This window comes from Marmota monax, unplaced genomic scaffold (genome assembly GCF_021218885.2).
Source record: "Marmota monax isolate L192 unplaced genomic scaffold, Marmota_monax_Labrador192_F-V1.1 WCK01_AAM20220418_F8-fsc00064, whole genome shotgun sequence".
Taxonomy (NCBI): Eukaryota; Metazoa; Chordata; class Mammalia; order Rodentia; family Sciuridae; genus Marmota; species Marmota monax.
In genome coordinates, this window is record NW_026694542.1 from 1,524,853 (window position 1) to 1,549,159 (window position 24,307).

Below are 24,307 nucleotides of genomic sequence, written 5' to 3' on the forward strand. Positions count from 1 at the left end.
GTGGCTGTATCACTATAGTATGCTGATTTTAAGTCTTTGGATATATGCAGAGGAGTGAGATAACTGGGTCAAATAGTTGTTCCATTCCAAGTTTTCTGAGGGAATTTTATACTGCTTTCCAGAGTGTTGCACCAATTTGCAGTCCCACCAGCAATGTTTGTTGTTACCTGTATTCTTTATATGTCCTGTATTCTTTGTGTGTGTGTGTGTGTGTGTGTGTGTATATATATATATATATATATATATATATATATATATATATTTAGTTATAGTTGGACACAATATCTTTATTTTATTTATTTATTTTTGTGTTGTGCTGAGGATCGAACCCAGCGCCTAGCACGTGCTGGGTGAGTGCTCTACCACTGAGCTATAACTCCAGCTTGTTTCTTGTATTCTTGATAATTGCCATTCTGACTAGAATGAGATGAAATCTCAGTGTAGTCTTTATTTTTTTTCATACTAGGGATTGAACCCAAGGGAGCTTAACCACTGAGCAACATCCCCAGCCCCGCCTTTTTTTTTTTTTTAAATATACTTTATCTAGAGACAGGGTCTCTGATTTCCTTAGGGACTCTCGAAGTTGCTGAGTCTGGCTTTGAACTCGTGATCCTCTTGCTTCAGCCTCCCAAGCTGCTGGGACTTCAGGTGTACACCACTGCCCTGCTCAGTGTAGTCTTGATTTGCATTTCTCTAATTGCTATAGATGTTGAACATTTTTTTAAAATATATTTGTTGATTGATCGTATTTCTTCTGTGAAGTGTCTGTTCAGTTCCATTGCCCATTTATTGATTGGGTTTTTTTTTTTGGGGGGGGGTGTTTTTTTGAGTTCTTTATATATCCTGGAGATTAATGCTCTGTGGTGCAGGTGGTAAAGATTTTCTCGAATTCTGTAGGCTCTCTGTTCACATTCTTGATTGTTTCATTCGTTGTGAAGAAGTTTTTAGTTTGACACCATTCTATTTATTGATCCTTGATTTTACTTCTTGTGCTTTAGGAGTCTTGTTGAGGAATTCGGTTCCTAAACTGACATAAGGGAGATTTGGGCCTTTTTATTCTAGTCAGCACAGGGTTTCTTGTCCAATGGCTAGGTCTTTGATCCACTTTGTGTTTTGTGCAAGGTGAGAGACAGGAGTGTAATTTTATTTTGCTGCATATGGATTTCTAGTTTTCCCTAAACCACTTGGTGAAGAGGCTATCTTTTCTCCAATGTCCATTTCTGGCACCTTTGTCTAGTATGAAGTAACTGTATTTATGTGGGTTTTTCTCTGTGTCTTCTATTCTGTACCATGGTCTTCATGTCTGTTTTTGTTATTATAACTTCGTAGTATAATTTAAGGTCTGGTATTGTGTTACCTCCTGCTTCACTTTTCTTGCTAAGGATTGCTTTAGCTATTCTGGGCCTCTTGTTTTTCCAAATGAATTTCATGATCACCTTTTCTATTTCTATGAAGAATGTCATTGGAATGTTAATAGGAATTGCATTAAATCTTTTTAAAATTTTGAGACAGGGTCTGGCTAAATTGCACAGGATGACCTGGAACTTGTGATCATCCTGCCTCAGCCTTCCCAGGAGTGTGCCTCCACGCCCAGTGAAAACTGACAGTTTTTGAGAGTGATAAATACTAGCGAATAGGACAGTCCAGTCAGATATTGATAAATGCCAACTGTGCTCACTGCTGAGTGCTCCTATGTGTCAAGCACTGTGCAGGAACTCCCAGCTCTCACAGAGCTCCTGGCCTGTGAAACAGGCCAAACAAGAAGAAATATTTACCTGCCCCATTGACAATGGCTTACTGCACCCCAGCTGTTTCCTCCATACTCTCCAGGTGCTATGTTAATTTTAATATGCCCATTTTATTGCTGGGGAACACTGAGGCACTGAGAGGTTGCAACATGCTTCATGTTATGCAGGTGAGATCCCTTTTCAGATCAGGTTTAAATGGAACCATCAGAGAAAGTTTCTCTTATGTTTTTACTTCTGGGGTAACCTTACCCTGGGGGTCTTGCTAGTATGCAGTTTCTGATTTCCTTTCTCTGGGAAGGGGCCTGAGAGTCTGCATTTTTTTTTTTTTTGTGGTACTGGAGATTGAACCCAGGGGTGCCTATTAATTTTTTTATTTTGAAGCAAGGTCTTGCTAATTGGCTTAGGGCCTCGATGCATTGCTGAGGCTGGCTTGAACTTGCGATTCTCTTGCCTCAGTGTGCTGAGTTGCCCGGATAACAGGCATGCACCACCACCCAGGCTGAGAGCTTGCATTTTTTATGTGGCTTGTACCAGGGCCGCACTTTGTGTATGGAAGCTGAAGTGTTTGGATTAAGAAGACTGAGGAGGTGGTATGGTGAAACCCTTCAAATAGGATTTGAAAAGTTAACAAAACACACTTTTAAAAACCGACTTTAAAATTCCTATTATAGAATATTTGGAAAATAGACAGAAAAGCAGAAGAGAAGAAAAAATGTTCACTGATCTGTTGCCTCAAAGATGACCTAAACCTGTGTTTGAAGATTTTGGTCTATTTTTGCCATTATTTTTAATGGAAACAATGGTTTGCTTTTTTTGTATACATCCTTTGAGATCATGTGGTCGATATATTTTCCATCTGGCTATGTTAGTATTACAAAATAACCGTTTTTTTGTTTGTTTGTTTTTAAAAGTCATGTGCAGTGGCTGTGTAATATTTCATTCTTTGAATGATGACTACAAATTACAGTTTATGTGACCTTACCTCTGTTGGCTATTTAAGTTTCTTTTAGTATTTTGCTGTCATAACAGCTCCTCTGATGAGGATGATTTCTTTAAGATTCTCACATTTAGCTAAAAGATATGAAAAAAGTTCAAGGCCTATGAAAAAGTTTTTAATAATATTCTTGGTTGGGGATATAGCTTAGTTGGTAGAGTGCTTGCCTTGCATGCACAAGGCCCTGGGTTTGATCCCCAGCACCCCCCCCCCCCAAAAAAAAAAGTCTCTCTTTGCTAAGTGAAAATCATCTGGAAAAAATAAATTTGTTCCTGTGTAGGGACAGATTCATAGAAATTATCACATCTGGGTTGGAGGTGTAATCAGTGGTAAAGTGTGTGCTTAGTATCAGGCCCTTCAAGAAAAAAGAAAAACACACAAGCACATTCTTATTCCAGTAAAGATGGTGATGATAATATAACAGCTTGGCACTGGGGATCCAACCCAGGGCCTTGGGCATGCCGAGCACTGTCTCAACCACTGAGCTACACCTTCCAACCCCCCAATTGTTACTCTGATAGTCAGCCTGTGTTGACTGGTTTGCAGGTCCTAGATGCTGTGCTGTTAGTCATCCTTATTTTATACATGAAGAAAGCTTGGTGGATATCACGCAGCCCCAAGTTAACTGAAGGGAAACTTTGACCCCAGGTTTGTGTCATGCCAAAGCTTCGATGCTGTTAACCCAGGCAGGGTATCTCAGGTGTGGTTTTGGACCACCTGCATGAGCGGCATTTAAAATTTCGGATTCCCAGTTCCTGATCAGATCTCCTGAATCAAAATTGCAATGGAGCTAGGAATCAGTCTTCTTCCTGAGTTCCCTATGTGGTTCTTCTATTTGTTCGTTCAAACTTTTTTAGTGTGAAATGTATCATCTACAGGAGGGTTTACAAGATACATCCACACAGCTTAAAAAATGATGATAGAACAATCGAACACCTGTGTGCCCACTGCTCAGGTTGATGTGTTAAACATCAGGGGTCTCTCATGTGCTGGTCTGATTGCTACCCCTCTTCCCCTATCAGAGGAAACCTCTATCCTAATGTCTGTGGTCTTAATTTCCTTAGCTGTGACATACCTGCGAGTATTCCTAAAGGATAGAGTTCTGTCTGGAAAGATCCAATAGCACACCCAAACCTAGTGCTGTTGGGAGATACCATAAAGCAGTGGATATGAGAAGGTTCCCAGGAGAACTTAAGCTGAGCACTTTAGGGACAGAGTGAGTTCAGCTTCCCTGAGAAGATCCCACCTAGGGAAGTCAGTGGGCAAGGTCTTGGGAAGACTGCTTGTCACAGAGGGGACATCTGAACGGGGATGTCATTTGAACGTCTGGCAAACATATGACTGAAGAGGGAGGAGTCTGCTTTCTTGTTTTGCATCTGATCTCATTAGGGCCTGCTTTAGTGTCTCGGAAGGTAACGTGAACGTTCTCAGAGAGAAATGAGGACTTTTGCAGATCCAGGTAATAGGTCGTGAGGACTGGGAGTGGGAGAGCGGGAACTCGCCAGCTCCTGGTCTTTAAGATAAACAAAATCCAGATACACAGTGACTGAGGCCCACCAGGCAGTCTGGTGTCAGACTGCCTTCTTTCACTTTTTTTTTTTCTGGTGCTAGGATTGTACTCTGGAGCATTTTACCACAGAACTACATTTGCAGTCTTTTTTACTTTTCTGTTTTGAGACAGGGTCTTGCTAAATGGTTGAGGCTGGCCTCAAACTTATAATCCTCCTTTCTTAGCCGCCTAAATCACTGGGATTACAGGTGTTTGTGACTGTGACTGGCTCTTTCATTTTCTAATGAGAATTTAAGGCTCTTCTGGTCTTTCCATGTCTCTCTCTCTCTCTTTTAATTTCATTGGTGTATTATAATTATATATAGTAGGGGGGTCATTATGTCTTAATCACATATGCACATACCATAATTTGATCAATCTTCCCCAGGGCCTTCCTTTTCTCTCCTCATCTCCCTGCTCCTGATCTGATCTGCTTTCTCTACTCCACTGATCCATCTTTTATTATTATTTCAATTAATGCATTATAGTTATACATATAAGCAGGATTCCTTATTATATGCACACGCGGACATAGCATAATTTGGTAGCTTTTCCATGTCTTTTTTTTTTAAATGGAGAAAAAGTTTATTTTGCCTCACGGTTTCAGAAGCCAGAAGCTGACGCCATAGTTCTGGGCTCAAGGTGAGGTGGACCATCATGGTGGAAGGGTGTGGTGGAGGAAAGCAGCTCAGGACACGGCAGCCAGGAAGCAGAGAGAGCTTTCTTGATAGCTCATGTCTTTTCAGTGCTGAACAGCATTCCATTGTCTGAAAGTACTACAGTTTATCCCTTCTCCCCTGGAAGGACATCTTGGTGGCTTCCAAGTTTTGGCAATGGTGAATAAAGTTTCTGTGAGCATCTGTGTGCAGTTTTTCATGTGGACCTAGGTTTTCAACTCCTTTGGGTAAAATTTGGGTAAATGTCTAAAAAAAAATTTTAGTTTTATCCCTAAATCTATTTATTGATTTTGTATTTTTCCCTGTTGTGGTTTCCAAGGACTTCTCTTCTTTTGAGACAGGATCTTGCTATATTTCCCAGGCTGGCCCTTGACCTCCTGGGCTCAACTCAGCCTCCTGTCCCAGCTTCCTAAGTGCTAGGACTACAAACATAAGCCACTACACTTGGTTCAGAATTTATTTTTCATTGTTTGATTTTTCAAATATTCATTTTCTCCCCCAAGCTTCCTGTTCATATTTCATGAAAGCAAAACTTTTCTCTGGTCTCTTACAAAAATATTAATATTTATTTATTTTTTTCATTTCCTAGATTCTGATGGCCTCTCAGTTCTGCTTTGTTTTTTTTTTTTTTTTTTTTTTTAGGTCTTATCTTCCCCTTCAGAAGCTTCTCAGATGTCTGGTGAACCTCCAGGTGATTCTTCCACAGGTCTGATTATCATCCCAGTAAAAACAACTTGCATTTCAGTATTTCCCCCCCAAACTAAAACATTCTCTTCCTGTTCAAGGCCCTCGTGCTTTTCCTGAATAAATATAATGGGACAGTAGCCCTCAAAGTGGCTTCACCAGTTATTCTCCACTCCTGTGATCATCGGTCCCCATTCTACATTCCTGCCTCTCTGCCAGGGCTCCTCTCCTTCCTGTTTAGGTTGGACAGCAACCTGGCTCTGGCCGACAGGAACCCACTGCTGACCTTGGCTGTCCTCACCTGTGGGCAGACACCAGTGGAGGCCAATGTCCTTGATGCAGAGGAGAAATTATAGCCCATTTGTGGAAGCACGAGGTAGGCCGGAAGGGCCCTTGTCCAAAGCCAAACATCTCCCCATTGTGTGGCTGCTCCAAACAGGAAGGGGTGTGTGACTGTGAAGTCCTGAGGAGAAGGGAAGGGAGGGGAGGGGAAGGGGAGCCTGGGTTGGCTGAGCAGGCGGGGCCGATCAGCTCACAGTGGAAAGGGGCCATGTTTTCTTTTCTAATAAAGGCATATATTTAAAAAAATTCAACAATATATAAAGTTGTGTACCTTAATACATGTGTGATTAATATCTCTATCTTCGGTCCTTCAAAATGTTCTTACATACATTCTATCATGTGACTTGAGAACGGAGCAGGTATGCAGATACAAATAAGGGTGATTCACACAGAGGAGGAAAAATGATAATGATGACAGTCAGAATGATTTCTAGGTGTGGGACCTTTCCTGTAATGTAACGGCCATAATGGAAACATCATCACAATAATGGTGTCCAAATATTAGGCTCCAAGTAGAGACTCCTACTGTTGTGGGGCAGGTCACTCAGAAAACACACCAAGTGCCAGTTTTGTCCAAATCGAAGAGTCTTCATTTAGCCGCTGGCTGGTGACTGCTCTCTGCAGGACCCATAACTGTCTCCGCAAGGAACAGCCTCGAGCCTAAACATTTAAAGGCAAAACCTGCAAAAACCACATCTGGGTTGATACAGCTGCAAGCAAGCAGGGGCACAGAAGCTGAATCGAGCAGTTAGTAAGGCAATGTGATGGGTACATTAGTATTTCCCATGGGACGTTCCAGGTTGGCACAGCAGCAAGCGAGCAGAAGGGAAGTGGGTCAAAATGACCCTGGTTGAGTACAAGTTAGAGAATGGTTACTAATATCTAGATAATCAATCTCAGACAGAGTACATTGGCCAAGAAAAATGGGAACCAAAGAGAGAACAATTTTACATTGTATAAGAGTTGACATTTTGTGTTGCCAAGTATGCTGTGCTAGGTAACTATTAAAGGGTACAAAGGTGGGGCTTTCCCATGGGAAAGGCCATATCTTACATGATATGGAGTATCAGGATAAAACAGAGTCTGTTTGATCATTGCCCATAGAGCCTGGCCCATAACACTATGTATACCGCCTCTTCAAATCTCAAGACAACCTTGTAAGGTAAACTTGATTACAATTCTTCTTGGTTTGAATAAATGAGTGAGCAGTGGGTTGGAAAGCTTCGAAATTTGTCCAAGATTGAGCTGCTCCAAGGGTAGTCAGTGTGAAAGCCAGATTTGAGCCCAGGCCTATCAATGCCTCTCCAGCCCACAGTCTCCACCATTTACCACATTGCTTGCAGGGTGGGTATTTATTTGATTTTCAATGGATATTCTGGAAGGACCCTATTATTTTAAATACCTTAGGCCCAGGAGCACCAAGATTTGGAAATGCTAGCCATCCCATTAAAATCTCCTGCGTGTGTTAGCTACTGTCAGGATAATGCTGCATAACAAAATCATTCCTAGACTCACTGGTTTTCAGTAACCATCATTTATCCTCAAGGTTCTGCAGGTGGATGGTGGCTCTGCTTCAGGCTGTGGTGCTGGGGCTGAACAGGGTGGGTGACCTTCACCAATGGGTTACATTGACCTTCACCAATGCTATTATCCTGTTGCCCTAAAGCAAGTCACTTGGTTGAGCCCAAGTCAGGTTGCAGGTGGTGAAGGATAGATCCTAATAGTTCAACCTACCACACCTGCCCAAGCCTAACATCTGCTTGAATTGTGTACTTCTCAGTTAATGTGCTTGTTAGGTATGCATATAGTTACTTATCACTACTTTAAAAATTATGAAAGAATTTTGTGTATATTGAGAAAATAAAGAGCTTATAGTCTGATTGGAAAGATGGACAATAAAAAGATGAAAACGCGAATCCCAGTGACTTGGGAGGCTGAGGCAGGATGATTAAGAGTTCAAAACCAGCCTCAGCATCTTAGTGAGGCCTTAAGCACCTCAATGAGACTCTAAGTAAAATATAAAAAAGGAATGGGGATGTAGCTCAGTGGTTAAGCGCCCCTGGGATCAATCCCCTGTACCATTAAAAAAAAAATGGGACACTTATTATTCTCTTTCTTGAAACATAGATATTTATGTTGTTCCCATATCTCAGAAATTTTTTTTTAGCTAATGGAATTTGAAATCACTGTCTTTTCCTATTAAACCAGTATTAGCATGACAATGTTGAGAATTCTGTGGCATTTGCTTTATCATTGATCTTTAAATATTGGTGTGACTTAGGAGTCCTTTCAAAAAAGAAATAGGAAACCCACACAAATGAAACTATTAGTTATGGTAAGGTGCTGTGAATATGGGTTGTAGCCTTCTTTCTATGTTCTTAATATTATCATCTTGGTAATATAGCTTTCTTAGGCCTCGGAATCTGATGAAGACCTTCAAGTAATTCATTAGCTAAAATAGTAGGGAAATAGTCTTGGGCACTGCAGCACCATCTCTCTCCACCTCTGGTGATATGCTGGGCCCCTGGCAACTTCCTGAGTAGTTGGCCTTGGCCTTGAGTTTCTTTCCTCTGACCTTGGTCCTCCCTAATCCCCCTCTCTACTCTGCCACCTTGTGGATTTTTTTTGCAATTGCATCTTCTCTGGAGAATCTGATTCAGGTATCTGACTGCTGCTTTCACTGGGAACAGGGTAGAGGAGTAGAAGAGAATTCCCCTCACCACAGTGACACTCACAACAAGGACCTTACTCTTTCAGTCTTTCTATAGCGCCTTCCGCTTTGGGGACAATATCCCTGGAGGCCAGCTGAAGGGCATTTGAATGACACCTTTGAATATCATATCTGACCAGCTCTCTCCATCTGAGACCTTGTACCAGCATCCCAGGGTGTGATACAGGCCTGACTCTCTGGAATCACCTCTTCAGTCCCTTATAAAAACAATACAAGATTACTTAGATTTACAGTCCAGGGGAGGAAACAGATTTAAAAAAATAAACAAATATTTGTAAATTCTGGTAAGTACTCTTAGACGAACAGTAGTGGTAGAGGTGATGGAGTTAGGAAATTTTATTAAGTAGACTAGTAAGGGCAGTCTTGTCTGAGCAGGAGAAATTTCAAGTTGAAGCTCAAAGGATAAGAAGAATGTGGTTGTGAAAAGAGCACGGGCAAAGGTCCTGAGGTGGGAAAGAACTTGTTAAATTGAAAGCAACTGAGTGATTGCAATGAATTTTAGGGGCGTGGAGTTGGAAAAAACAGTATGTGTAGATAACCTGGGGTCCTATAGTGCCTAGTAAGACTCTTATTTTGTTCTGAATCCAAAAGGAGTTTAATAATTTATTTATTTTTTAAAAACTGGGGCGATCGAACCTAAGGGGTTCTAGCTCTAAACTATATCCATAGTCCTTTAAGTTTTTTTTAAAAAAATCTTTTAAAATTTTGAGACAGGGTCTTGTTAAGTTTCCCAAGCTGACTTCGAACTTGTGATCCTCCTACCTCAGGTTCCCCAGTTACTGGGACTATAGGTGTGTACCACTGTACCCGGCTTACCACGAAGGTTCCCATGCAGGGGAAGGATGAGGTCCAACTTAGATTTTCTGTTGATCATCCTTGTTGCTTCGTGGGGAGGAATGGGAGAGAAGCTGGGAGACCTGTCGGAACCTGGTGCAAAAGCTGGTTGAGAGGTAACAGTGGCCTAGCCTTGTGTAGTGGTGACGAGATGCAAGAATTTAGACCCAGGCTGTTCAGCACAATAGTCATTAGCCACATGGAGGTAAAATATCCCATTAACGATTTGTTTATATTGATTTTATGTTGAAATAATATTTTGAATATTTCATTGTGTTAGATATAATAGTAAACATTTAACTTGTAGTTTTAAAAAATGTGGCTCTGCTGTGCCTGGTGGTTCACGTCTGTAATTCCAGGGACTCTGAAGGCTGAGGCAAGTTCCAGACCAGCCTGGGAAACTTAGTGAGATACTGTCTCAAAATAAATAATAAAAAGGGCTAGGGAGGTGGTTCAGAGGCACAGTGACTTTGGGTTTAATTCCCAGTAATAAAACAAAACAAAACAAAACGAAATAAAACAAAAAGCGGCTACTGGGGAACTTTAAACTGCCTGTGTGGCTTGCCTCTGAGACTCACATTATGGTTTTTATTGTGTAGCTCTGATAGAGACAAAAATGACTCAATTAAAAAAAAGGCTTTGATTAAATTTACCCTCCACACACTGGAAATTTCTAGCTAGGTATCGTTTATTTTCTGGTCCACGGAAGATGTTTATTTAATAAAACAAAACAGCATAGCTGGTATTCTATCCAACCACAAAGACTAAAAGGAATGAAGTGTTTGAATATGCATATAAAAGACCCAGGATATTTCATGTGACAGATGCATGCATTTCTGAAATAACGCTCATAGAATTCCTTGAGTTTTGGAAATTGTATGAAAACAGAGGGATGTTCGTATCAAAAGAGTACAGAAAACCAAACACCACATTTTGAGCAAATTATCCTGTGAGGCAACTTAGGCTAATAGTGCATGACTTTTTTTTTCCTTGTTTACAATCTGCTCAGAATGTCTTTATGCCAACCAAGTAGGCAGAATATTTTGGTTTAATATCAGTTACACAGCATTAGCATAGACTCTGAGGACTACAGAACAGGTTTTGTTTTCTTTTGAGCTGGAAAAGTGACCACAGAAACATCAGTCTCCTGAATGGAGACTTTTATCCAAAAAGATGACACATCCCTCCTAGAATATTTTATAATATACTTAAAAACTTCTTCATGTAATATTTATAAATGATTTTAAGAGAACTTCAGCATATTGAGATTTTCTTATCTTTATGAAAACAATCTTGAGTCTGGTGTGAGGCTGTTTAAGGTCTTACTGATGGCATATTGCATAAGGCCCTATAAAAAGATGAAGGGCCACCCCTGAGATCATGGGATGTGATAGTCAGCTTTCTACCACTATGGTGAAATACCTGAGGTAACTAACTTATAAAGAGAAAAGGTTAGATTAGTTGAGTACAGCAAATGAAGGAGGAAGGAGGGAAGAGAAAGGAAAGATACTAGGGAATGAGATTGATCAAATTATGTGCATGTTCAGATATGGCATCATGAATTTCATTATTATGTATGACTATAATGTACCAATAAATATATAATTAAAAAAAAGAGAGAAAAATTCATTTTGGCTCGATATTTTGGAGGTCCCAGTCTGTTATCAGTCGTCTCCATTGTTTTGGGCCTGTGGTGAGGGAGCACATCATGGTGGGAGTCCGTGGTGGAGCAAAACCGATTACATAAGGAGCCCAGGAGAGAAAGAGAGGGAGGAAGGGGCTGGGTTCTACAACCCCTTTGGAGGCATGCCTGGAATGACCCTAGGGCTTCCCACTAGAGGTCAGCTCTTAAAGGTTCCTCTGTCTCCAATAGAGCCACCTTGGGGACAAATGGCCTTTAACACATGGGTCTTAGGGGGCATTTAACTCTCCACCGTGGGGCACAGTGGGAAGAACACACCCTGCTGGTTTGAGCACAGAAGATTGGACTGTCCCTCAGCATCCTAATGGGTGAACTTTGGGGCTAGGGATGTGGCTCAAGCGGTAGCGCGCTCGCCTGGCATGTGTGCGGCCCGGGTTCGATCCTCAGCACCACATACAAAGATGTTGTGTCCGCCAAAAAAACTAAAAAATAAATATTAAAAAAAAAATTCTAATGGGTGAACTTGGACTTGATATCTCTGGATCTCACTTTCCTCATTTGTAAATGACCCTAGAGCTTTTGGGTGACAGTGCTTAGTCACAGCTTACCCCTCACTCTTTATCACAGCCCACGAGGAAGTTTCTGTTATCTCCTTTTAATAGGAGAAAACAGAAGTTCAGAGAGGGTAAGTGGCTTACCTAAAGTGTCTGTGTCAGAGAGACCTGAAGCCAGGAGTTGAACCCTGGGCTTTCTGGTTCCAAAATCAGCTGGAAAAAAAAAAAAACACAAACAAACAGAAAAACAACTTTGTGACTGGTAAATGGGCTTTGGAAAAATGTCCTAAAATAGGCAAATGTAAGAGATGATTGATACTCAGTGAAACAGGAGCATAGACTGCATCTATAGGTAAATACCCACAAATGACTAAGGAACATATTGGAAAGTCTGTTGAAATAAACATCACGTGCACCTTCTGAAAGTCAAGCCTTGGAATTCATCTTGCAGAGGGATAATTTCCTTCCTCAGGATGAAAAAAACATCACAGGAATTCAGAGGAAAACATTTTAGCAGTGGGTTGTTATTACATCCGAGAGTCAGACACACTCAGCGTCACCTGGCAAGTCCTATTAGTTGAAGCATCAACAAGCATTGAGACTGACTGACTTGGCTGCCTTCAAGTAGGCTGACCAGCCGGGAGGATCCGTTCAGCCACAGGCAGAGGGAAGCCGGGCAGGATGAAGAACCTGTCAGCACTTGTGCTTGCAGTCGCCTTACTGGCTTCCTTGGCAGGTGGGCACAGACTCAGACCACACCACCTGTTTCTGTGCTACTGCACTAACCTGGAATAACAGTGTGTCTGGTACTTTTGAAATATTGTTTCATTTCAAGTAGTATATTAGTGTATATTGAATAGATATTTCATCTCTCTCTCTCTCTCTCTCTTCCTCCCTCCCTCTCCTTCTCTCTCTCTCTTTTTTTCTTTCTACTAGGGATTGAACTCAGGTGCACTCGACCACTGAGCCACAACCCTAGCCCTTTTTACTTTTTATTTTGTGACAGGGTCTCATTGAGTTGCTTAGGGCCTTGCTAAGTTACTGAGGCTGACTTTGAACTTGCCATCCTCCTGCCTCAGCCTCCTGAGCCGTGCTCTGTGGCTGTTTCCCTTCCTTCCCTCCCTCCCTCCCTTCTTTCTTTCTTTTCCTCCCTCCCTTTCCTCCTTCTATCCTCTCTTTTTTTCTGTAAGATCAGGCTTCCAGAATTGCTAACATAAGGGAGAAATTCTTTGTCAACAACGTCTTAAAGTCTTTTTAGAATTAATTCTCAAAAATGCTGATAAATCCTTAACTGCTTTTGGAATTCACACGAGATCACCAATATCTGATAGAGTTTGGTTCTGTTAATAGCTTTTCCTATTGGCATGTGATTACCAAAACAATATGATTTTATTAACACAGCATTTTCTTTGAGGGGCTTGTGGGATGACTGAGTTTACATAATCTTATTGTCCCTGGGAATCGTTCAATAACAACTTTGGACTCAATTTTGCCTATTGAGAATTTTAAAAAAAGAAAATCCCCCTGGAGGGAACTCAAGAGAAATGCAGACCAGAGAACTGGAGAAAATGTCTTAAAAATATATTCATTAAGTTCATGCCCAGTTTTAAAGGAATGGGTCATTGAAATAGGTAAATGGTTTTAAATTTTGTGGAGCTTTTTTCTGAGTTAACTGTATGAGAAACAATTTTAAATTCTTCTCTGAGCCTTCTGGGATGCTGTGTCCTTTGGGACAGGTTTCTCAGAGAGAAGTTTTGTATTTTAATTGAAGTTGAACTTGCAAACACTTTGCCTGGGACTGTGGAGATGGAGCATGAACTCCTGAGAGTCCCTGAGGCCCCTTCCTGATATTTTCCAGAGGCCTCTCCGATTGTGAGCGAAAAACAGGCCAAACAGCTCCTGAGATCCCGGCGACAGGACAGGCCCAGCAAACCTGGATTCCCTGACGAGCCAATGCGGGTGAGTGTGGGCCCTGGCAATTTTTAAAAAAATGCTACCTGCTGGATGCTCATTTACCTTGAAACTAAACTGGGTGCTGGTCCCAGTACAGGCTGCAGGGTGGGGGTCCTGTTACTGTCTCAGGTATGATATACATGCACTCTCAAACTCTTTTTTGCGGGGGTGGGGTACTAGGGATTTAGCTCAGGGGCACTGGACCACTGAGCCACATCCCCAGCCCTACTTTGTATTTTATTTAGAGATAGGGTCTCAGGGAGTTGCTTAGCGCCTTGCTTTTTTCTGAGGCTGGCTTTGAAGTCGTGATCCTCCTGTCTCAGCCTCCCAAGCCACTGGGATTACAGGTGTACACCACCACACCCAGCCACTCTCAAAATTTACCTGTGTTTTATCTCTCCTGGAGGTGCCAGCTCCACTTACCTATTGTGAATGGAGTATTTAAAATAGAGGTGGCAGGGCTGACGGTGGAGCCCCCGTATGCTGAGTGGGCTGTGCAGTGTTACACCCCTGACTTGGTTGCTAGGGAGCTGTACCCTTTAACTGATACCAACCTCACTTTCTTCCGTATGGGCCCCAGGCAGACTGGACCAGTATCCTTGGCCCATGATGGTCTGTCCAGGCAGGCAGAATCTGAGTCACAGCTGCCCGCGGGGTTCTGCCCTGCCCTGTCCCTCTGATTTTGGTCTTCGGCCTCAGCTCTGCTTTGTGACTTCACAGTGTTCCCCTGCCTAGTCTTTCTTGCTTTCATGTTGTCAATTTAGTGGACGCAGTTAGACCTTGCCATGCTCCTCCCAGCACAGTTCTGGCCTAGCTGGGTGCCTCCTGTGGCTGAAACAGTCCTGACATTTCTACCCCAGAAGGTAAGTAGCAGCGACTCAGCCGGGTCAGGAAGCCGGGGAGTGTCTCTGTGGTCCAGGCTGGTCTCCCATCCTGGGCCTATTTGACTGGGCACCAGCTCAGCCTCTTTTCACTGTGTTCTATGTGGAGGCCCAGAAAGCCATACTTCTCTTCACACTCTGCAGACTCCTGTGCGGATCTTGGCGATTTCACTGAAAAGCCTCTATTGGATACTGCCTGGTATGATCCTGGGGAGGGCTGGCTGGGGACACACGCGCTTGAATCTCTTCATTTTCCATCTGTGTAATTTTGGGGAAGTTTCCTATACATTTCTGCACTTCAGTACCATCTTCTACAAAATGGGGATAATAACAAATATTATGACTTATATTACTGTAATAGCACTATAAATAAAATGTAAAATAACTCTTTTAAGAGGATACAACAAAGTAGTTCACAGTGAAGCACTTAGAACAGCACTCAGCAAGTGGAAACGATTCCTTTACCAGGTGCTGAGCTGGGTGCTCAGGCCATAGCAAGAGTAGCTGAGGTCTCTGCTGGGTCCTGTGAGACAGGGAAGGGAGCCCATGGCTCTGACTCAGCGGGGACTTAAAAATGAATCAGGACTTCAGGCTGTTAAGGATAGACGTGCCTCTTTTGGCAGAAGAAATAAGAGGTGGTTCAGAACACCCAGGTGCAGGATGGGAGGGGACTGGGGAGTGGGCAGGGGTAGGGGTAAGAAAGGTTTCAGTACCCTGGACTTCACCTCATGTTCAGAAGAGAGTAACGGAAGGATTTTCAAATGGAGCAGAACAGATCTGGGTTTTAGACACAGTCTAAAGAGCAATTTAAAGAGGGGAGGCCCAGGATTGGAGTCTGGGTCACCGACACTCAGAGGTGGGCAGAGCAGGAAGGAGGAGCCCTGAGGATGCTGAGAGGAATGTAGTAGGGTGGCTGAGCAAGGAGACCAGGACCAGGAATGGGGGTGGGGGAGGGTGAGGGAGGGAGCTACAAAGGATGCCTGGAGTGAGGGCCTGAGGGGAGGCAAACTTCGAGTGCACAATGTTCACAACTGAAAGACAGTTGTAAAGGAAAACTCACCCACCTACATTTCTATTTATAAGTATGTGTGTGTGTGTGTGTGTGTGTGTGTGTAGAGAGACATGTTGTCAGACAAAAAGGACAATGTTTGCTGGGTGATAAGATTTGGGACAAATTTTTTATCTTCATCTTTACACTTGATGCAGTTACTCAGTGTATTAGTTTCGTAAAGCTGCTATAACAAAGGACCACGAACACCATTGTGGTGCTGCAGTGCTTGTCTTCAGGTAGTAGCCTAACATTATGTCACAATGCTATGTTCTCTCCCTCTCTTCATCTGCTCGAGTAGGCTACGGATCATCTCACATCATCACTACAAGAAGGGTAGGGCTTTGGCACTTGCCTAGCAGGTCAGAGGCCCTGAGTTTGAACCCTAGTATCACACACACACACACACACACACACCAAAAAAGGAAAAAACAAAACAATGCTGAGCACGGTGGCACACACCTGTAATCCCAGTGGCTCTGGAGGCTGAGACAGGAGCATTGCAAGTTCAAAGCCAGCCTCAGCAAAAGCAAGGCACTAAGCAACTCAGTGAGACCCTGTCTCTAAATAAAATACAAAATAGGGCTGGGGATGTGGCTCAGTGGTTAAGTGCCCCCTGAGTTCAATCCTCCGTACCCAAAACAAAATAAAACAAGCAAGAAGAAGAATGAATGCAGTACAATAACAAATTTTGGGAGCTGGGGATGTGGATCAGTGGTGGAGCACTTGCCTAGCATAGCTGAGGCTCTGGGTTCCATCCCCAGCAATGTAAAAAAAATTTTTTTTTAAATTTTTTTTGAGAGTGAAAGAGAACACATTTATATAACCTTTATTATAGTATACTGTAATTGTTTTATTTTATAGTTAGTTATTTCTGTTAATTTTCTACTGGGCCCAAATTAAATTTTATCATAGGAACTACAGAATGAAATTGACCCAATTATACTATGTATACATACAAATACACCCAGTGAATTCCACCTTTGAGTATACCTATAAAGCACCAATTAAAAATCAATGAATAAATAGAAGAAAGATCAACAGAGTAGAGGAAGGGAACATGGAGGGGGAGAAGGGGAAGGAAGGAGGAAGTACTGAAACGTAGCAAATTACATTCCACACATGTATCATTATGTCAAAATGAACCCCACTATTATGAATAACTATAATGCACTAATAAAAATATTTTAAAAATCATCTTATGTCTGTACGTATAGGAAAAAGCAATGTATATAGGGCTCAGCACTACTTGCAGTTTTTAGGTGTCCACTCCAGGTTTTGGACTGTGTCCCCCATGGATAAGGAGGGAATATTGTCCTCAGCCACAAAACAGTGCTATTCACTATTTATATGGGTGCATTCACATGGATGTATATTTCTAGAAAAACGTCCAGAGGGATGATCAGGTGAATGTTAAGCACATCATCTCACTGAGAAGGACTGCAGGTGGTGGTCTAGTGAACTTCATATTTGGTGTCGAAATTTTAAACAACAGTATGCTTTGGGTATTATGTGTATAATTAAAAAAAATTGAAACCATTCACATTTGTCGTAGAAAGATTGGAAATCAAAAAGAGTCAAAGAATAAAGGAAAATCACCTATAGTTCTACTCTCTCTCCCTAAAGAGCATTGGCATTTGAGAATGTATTTCTTTCTAGTCGTTATGAGTGGGTGTATATATTTCTTTGTAAGTTTTTAAAAAAGAGAATCTATAGTTTTGTTTCCTGATTCTTCTCTTATTACTATATCACACACATTTCTTCATATATATACGTATGTATGTGTGTGTGTGTGTATTTTATGTATTTATTTTTTTGTGGTGCTAGGGATTAAACCCAGGGCCTTGTGCACTCTACCAACTGAGTTTTATCCCCAGCCCACATTTCTTCATATTTTAATGGAATATTTATAACCATAATTTTGCCGATTTATTACCTTTTATTACTCCCTCATTGCCAATATTTTCCTATCACAGTCAACATTTCAAACTTTTTTTTTTTTAAATAAAATGCTTTGCTATGAGTACATTTCCAGAAAATTGGTTGTTAGGTCCAAGGGCCCAGCTGTTTCAAAAAGTTTTTAGTATCTATCATTGAATCACTTTGCAAAAGAGTTCCGACACTCTATGTTCCTGTGCTCTGATAGAATGTTCTAGAAGGGATTCTAGGGTGAAGCTATGGTGAGAATGAGATTATGGTGCTCAATTGGAGACCTGTGGCTGTAGCTGGGGCAGGAGGAGAGGGTGCAGAGAGGGAGGGTAGGAGTAAAAAGAGTTGTGGGGTTCCGCAGGGCCGACACGGTGCCACACTGACAAAAGGTGACTGGGGACAGAGGCAGCTTATGTGGGATGATGGTGTGTTTCAGGTTCTTCTCTCATGGCACCTGCTCTCGTCCAGTGGTTAACCCTTATTCACTCGGAGGCTCCCTTTAATTGATGCCCTTTTTTGGGGGGGCTTCCTACTGCCTCTCCCCCCCCTAATGAATCAGAACACCCCTCTGGCACTTGCAGCACAAGATTGCTCTTTTTGGCATTTTTTTGGTCTCTCCTAATATTCTGCTCTAAATTGCTTGAAGAGGTAGACTGCTCGTTTCATTTCTGGGTCCCCAGCACCAAATACACTGTGGCGTTTACTAAATGCTTACTACTTATCTCCTTTACTTTCTCTGCTTCTTTCCGGGGGTGGGGGGGGGAAGTTTTGTGGGATATGATTTTTCCATAGAACCTGGAGGATATTTCAAAGAAGTCTTTTCTATCGTCTCACTTAAACTCATTACACCTTTCTTACTCTTCCCAGATTTTAGGGAAGAAAATATTTGCTCATCATGGGGGTGAACCCTGGAGATTCTTTAAAGATATGTCTTTTGTGATTGTGTTCAAAAGAACTTGCATACCTGCGGATAAGACTTCCTAGAAAGCTTGCCATTTTGGCCTGTGTGTCTTTAAGAAAAAAATATTTTTGGAGGGGCGTACCAGGGATTGAACTTGGGACTCTCCCATACTAAGCTACATCCCCAGACCAATTTTGTATTTTATTTAGAGACAGGGTCTCACTGAGTTGCTTAGGGCCTCTATAGGTTACTGAGGCTGGCTTTGAACTCGTGATCCTCCTGCCTCAGCCTCCCAAGCTGCTGGGATTACAGGAATGTGTTGCCATGCCTGGCTAAGGAATGCTCTTGTTGGGCAAATATAAATCATATTAACTTTGTTATAAGTCATCTTTGTAAAATATGCCTTCACGCTCAGGCCTTTGACAAATGTATGTAGTAACCCATTACCCTTTTGTTCCCATGATCTCAAAGATGGTTCTGAGTGACTGAGATGTAAATCACACTCACCAGCCAGACTGACGGTGGGTGGAGCCTTCAGGGTCCCAGGGTAGTTCAGTTCCAAGCCACCATCCAGCCTCTGTGATTACCTTGCTTTTACTAATGAGCAAAATAGTTTTTCCAAATGTTGACGGACTTCTACTTCTGCCCAAATGTCACAGAAAAGATTTTGCCTTTTGGGAAAAATTTCTGCCTTGATAGATTAACTATCTACTTTGTGATTCTCGGCTTAGATCTGGTTTCAGAGCATATTTAATTTCATTATCACACCATTCTGGTGCCGTCACAAGGGTCTATTTCTAATTTCTATTCTAATTTACTGGGGAAATTATTTACTTAAGTTATTGCCATTGGCATTTGACATGGAACACAAATACTGGTTTTTGTTTCGTTTAATTTCCCCTGCCCCCGAGAAAGGAATCTAAAGAAATTAAAATCCATTTTCCATCTACCCTTTCTTTCTTGGTCCAGGAACATTTGAGATTATCATTAATGTGGGTCATTTCTAACCCGGCCAATGCAATTGTTGAATTTGTGGTTTTTTAGCAGATTTGCCGTTTGACTTTTCCTTTTTGACTAATGACCACTTTTAGGCCTTTCTGGCACATTCTCTTTCATAACATTTTAAATAAATAGTGAAATGTCATGGAAACCGGTACTGATTTCTTTCTTTTTCTCTGTGTGTATTTTGATTGTTTTTCTTCTACGATGATTTTAGCTGCTGTTTAGGAGTGTGAGATAGATAGTCCTTTTGAATGTTTTTTACGTACCTTTGGCGTGGGCCAGCACCACAAGCAGATCGACACAGGTGTTGAGGAAACTTCCAAGGAGGATTTATTAAGATTACAAAGAAAAAACACTGGCTTTTTTTTTTTTAAATCAATTTGCTCATTTGTATGTTTCTCTAATGAGTTGTCCTGAGGTCCTACTTTGTGTCAGTCACTAGGTGTACCTCAATTACTGCCATCTGGGCCAGAGGAAGTAGCACATGCCTGTAGTCCCCAGCTACTCAGGTGGCTGAGGTGAGATGATCACTAGAGATCAGGAGTTCAAGACCAGTCTGGGTAATGTAGCAAGACCCCATCTCTCTCTCTTTGATACCGGAGATTGAACTCAGGGAAGCTTAACCACTGAGCCACATCCCCAGTCCTATATTTTATTTAGAGACAAGTTGCTTAGTGCCTTGCTTTTGCTGAGGCTGGCTTTGAACTTGCAATCCTCCTGCCTCAGCCTCCCCTGCGGCTGGGATTACAGGTGTGCACCACTGCGCTCAACTAAGACCCCATTTTTTTTTTAAAGAGAGAGAGAGAGAATTTTTTTTTAATATTTATTTTTTAGTTTTTGGCGGACACAACATCTTTGTTTGTATGTGGTGCTGAGGATCGAACCCGGGCTGCACGCATGCCAGGCGAGCGCGCTACCACTTGAACCACATCCCCAGCCCCTAAGACCCCATTCTTAAAAAAAAAAAACAAAACACTGACTGGATATTTGGTTGAGGAGAACTAAGTTTAATTGAAGAACAATGCAAATGGGCATCTAATTGCAAAAGAGGCTGTATATTACTGGTGACATTGTTCACATCCTCAGGGATCTCATCAGCAATGCCATTAAGTATTGGAAAACTGTCAAGCTCATAGTAGCAGGTGTAAGTTTTCCAAAATTCTAATTTCCTCCTGAGAGCTCAAATTATATTATTTTTCAGCAAATACTGTCAATCATTTTCCTTGAGTGACAGACTGTTGGCTCATTTTCAAGATGTCACCAAACGCACCTGTGAAGCACAGTTAGTTCAATGGATCACTCTCTACTGCCTCCCTGGGCATTCTTCTGGAGAACTAGTGCTTTCAGGATTTTTTTTTTTGTATTTTTGTAACTGTGAGTGTGGAAATGAAGAATCCAACAGCCATGAGCACAGTGGGTACCTGGGCCGAGATTCCTGCCAACGTGCGGTCATTTCACCCACCGCTACTTTGGCACATCAGTTCAGATCTGATACAGCAAGAAGGCAAATTAGGCCCAAATATTATTCTAAAAATAATTTAGGCCTCATGAATCTCCAAGGGAGTATAGACCTCACTTTGAGGAAGGCTGCTCTGTGCTTTATTCGACAAGCCATTACAGAAAGTTACCTGTGTACCATTTCCTGAAAAAGATGCTTTCCTCAAAGTGTACTCAGATCTTGCTTATCTGATAGTAACTAAAATGAATGGCTAACATGTATTGGATTCCAACTATGTGCCAGGAATGTTGTGCCAAAGCCCTCAAATATCAGGTCCCCCTCGGGAAATCGGGTAACTTAAGAAAATTTAATAAAGAGATTTTTACAGGGATGTGGATAGACTACAGGGGAAAAATGATATAGAATCTGTGGCTAAGAACCCCTAGGCAAGGAGGAGTAAGGGCTAGAGATGGTTCCTGCACCTAGAGAAGGCAGCTCCTAGGAGCTGTGACCTTGAGGAGGGTAATGCAGCCACCTGCTCTGGCTCCTCTGAAGGAGCCAGGGTACTAAATACCCTGTCCTCAGTCCTCCAACCTCCTGCTGGTGCCTCCGTTGATCAAACCCAACTGGAAGCTATAGAACGAGGGCATCTGGGGTTATAATTAGTCTGGGTCACAGGGCCAGGTGAACAGGGAGAGAGAATGGATCAGGAGGGTGAATGCAAGCTTCTTATTTGGCACTGAACTTTATTTGTATTCTCATTTAATCTTTTTAATCTTTTTTTTTAAGTGGTGGTAAGGGTGGAATCCAGTTATTAATGCATGATAGGCACAAGCTCTATCACTGAGCTATGGTTTAAGATTTTTCTGCTATAGATACAGACCAAAATATTTTAATCGTGTCATACATACTGTATTACCCCAGCATCTGCTTTCTCCCAAGGTGAAATGCCACTTTTCTGAGTAACAGCTGGCTCTTCTAGGTACCTAAATAATATTTATGTGGATCTGTTTCATGTTTACTTTGCAATGGTTTGCATCCCCCCATTAGAGCACCCAAAATGCTTTTGAAGGAAGGCTGACCCCTGTGGGGTCACCTGGTTCACTAGGTGGCAGGCTAAGGATTGGGTTCTGTAGAAGACTGAGGGCAAGAGGTGTTCCCTGCTCACCCTTACTCTGCAGATGCTGCAGCCCTCTAAGACCAGAGCCACCCACCCCCGTGGGCCACGGCTCCAGCTCTGATGGTATCCTCTTGCCCTTCTGTACCCTGAGCCTTGCAGGCCTAGGTATGGTCCTGGTGTCTCTATTTCTGGTCCTTGGGTGCTGAAATGATCTACACCAGTAACCTCGCTTACATGGCTGTGAGTGGTTTCTTCTTTAAAGTTTCTTCAGGTGAACCATCTGAGGGGAACTTGTGGCTCAAGAGAAGCTCAGAGATTAACAAAGGCTAAATGACAGCTATGGACAGGGAAGGAGGGGGCCTCCCTGATGTGAGGAAAGAGGGAGGGTGGCAGACCCACAGGGAACTGCCCCCACCTGATGGCTTACTTGTAGGGTCATTCCTAGGTATCCCTGAGGGTTCTGTTGTAGAACCTCCCACAGATACCAAAATCCAAGGACGCTCAAGTCCCTTATATAAAATAGCTTCTGCTTTTCATAGAACCTCTGTGCATCTTCTGGTATATTCTATATTATCCTTAGGTTACTTATAATGCCTAATATAATGTAAATGCTATCATACATTTGCATTGTTGGGGAATAATGGCAAGAAAAAGTCTGTGTATGTCTGGTAAAGTGGTAACCAAGGAGAAAGGAAATTTCTAGATTGTAGTCCACCAAGCTTCTCTCAGATTGGTGGCTCCCAGTTACACTCCACAAACAGGCATGGGTCCTGTGGGGACACACCCCCTTAGCAATGGACCCCCTTGATTGTGGGTCTGACTGGGCTTCCCCATGGAGAGACACAGGCCTGGCAGGTGGTTTTTCCTCCCTGTCTGTCCTCCTACCCTCCCCTGACCAAGCTGTGCCCTCAGGAAGCACAGCCACCCCATGCACACAGGCAGTTTGACTGTCACGGTCTCTGTGGATGGTGCCTCCCTTCACTGTTGCTTGTCCCCACAGGAGTACATGCATCGCCTGCTGGCCCTGGAGCACCGTGCTGAGGAGCAGTTTCTGGAGCACTGGCTGAACCCTCACTGCAAGCCCCACTGCGACAGGAACAGGGTCCACCCTGTGTAAGGGCGTGGGCCGGCCCTGGTGCGGCCCGGCTTCTGTTGGAGGTGGGTGGCTGTGGATGGCATGTGCATGGGCTGTGAGACCTTCTGGAACAATGGTGAGGGAGCCAGCTGGTGGCTGCTTCTGGATTGTAGGCAGCAGCACAAGGCAGGAGAGAGACGGGAGCCAGGCGAGAGGAGCCCTGGGGAACACAGGGCTCAGCCACCAGGAGATCCCAGCTAGAGGAGGGATAGGACCCTGAAATCCACATCTGGGCTGTGGAGACTCCGGTCTCTCCAGGTGGGGTCAGCATCTGTGGGCTTGACCTGTGGCGTTCACCACAGTCATTCCTATTGGCTCCATGACCAGACTCCCTGACCCCCGCCCCGTCTCCCCACAGAAATCCGCCTGCCCTCTACCTTCCCTCTTCCCTGGCCTGCCCTTCCAGGCCACCTGCTGCAGGCTGCCCAGTGTTCCCAGCATGCCCTGTGTGCCTCTCCTCTGCTCCCCTGGTCCTGGAGGAGGTTGCCTCTCCCTGACTGTCCCTCTATTCCCAGCTCCTTCCCACTTTCCAAATCCTGTTAGATGAGGTAACAAAATCCCATCAGAGGTTAAGCCCAGTGTTTTAGTCAGCTTTTTTGCCACTGAAGAGAGAGAGAGAGAGAGAGAGAGAGAGACTCCATTGTCCAGATATAAAATATATACCCCATAGCCACGTCCCCAATGCCCCAATAAACCACTTCCTCCGGCCACACCCCACTGCCTCCAGCCACCACCCAGTTAATCCCATCAGGGGGTTATTTCACTGATTAGGTTAAGGCTATACAATTCAATCATTTCTCCTTCATACCTTCTTGCATTGGCTCACACATGAGCTTTTGGGGGGCACCACGGCTAAACCATAACACCCAGTGAATTTTGTTCTTTGCAATTTTTGTGGATCTAGCAGGACAGGACATAAGTGGGTAGTTAATGGTTAAAAGCAATCTTATATCTTTGTTGTTTATTTCATGATACTGTCAATTGGGAAAGAGATGCTTCCTTTAGAGTATCACTCTATGACTTCCAGGGCATTAGCATTTGACCTCCTTACCCCTCTCCTCCTCCCCCCCCAGGTGTCACTGTAGGGCATGGAGGAGCTAACTGAGCAGATGAGGGGACCCATGCCAGGCAGGGACTGGCATGCC

The 24,307-nt window shown here is 43.0% G+C and overlaps 1 protein-coding gene across 2 annotated transcripts; it reads left to right on the forward strand.

The window, feature by feature from the left end:
- Positions 1–5,627: 5,627 nt before the first annotated feature.
- On the forward strand, positions 5,628–23,152 carry CUNH17orf67 (chromosome unknown C17orf67 homolog). 2 transcript variants are annotated; one of them, XM_046420679.1, is made up of 3 exons: positions 5,628–6,028; positions 13,614–13,714; positions 23,028–23,152. In XM_046420679.1, the coding sequence occupies exons 1-3, from the start codon at positions 5,980–5,982 to the stop codon at positions 23,142–23,144; spliced, it is 267 nt and encodes an 88-aa protein (XP_046276635.1). In that variant the 5' UTR covers positions 5,628–5,979; the 3' UTR covers positions 23,145–23,152. The 2 variants fall into 2 exon arrangements, with proteins under 2 accessions (XP_046276635.1, XP_046276634.1); XM_046420678.1 differs by lacking the exon at positions 5,628–6,028 and adding an exon at positions 12,351–12,491.
- The last annotated feature ends 1,155 nt before the right edge of the window (positions 23,153–24,307 follow it).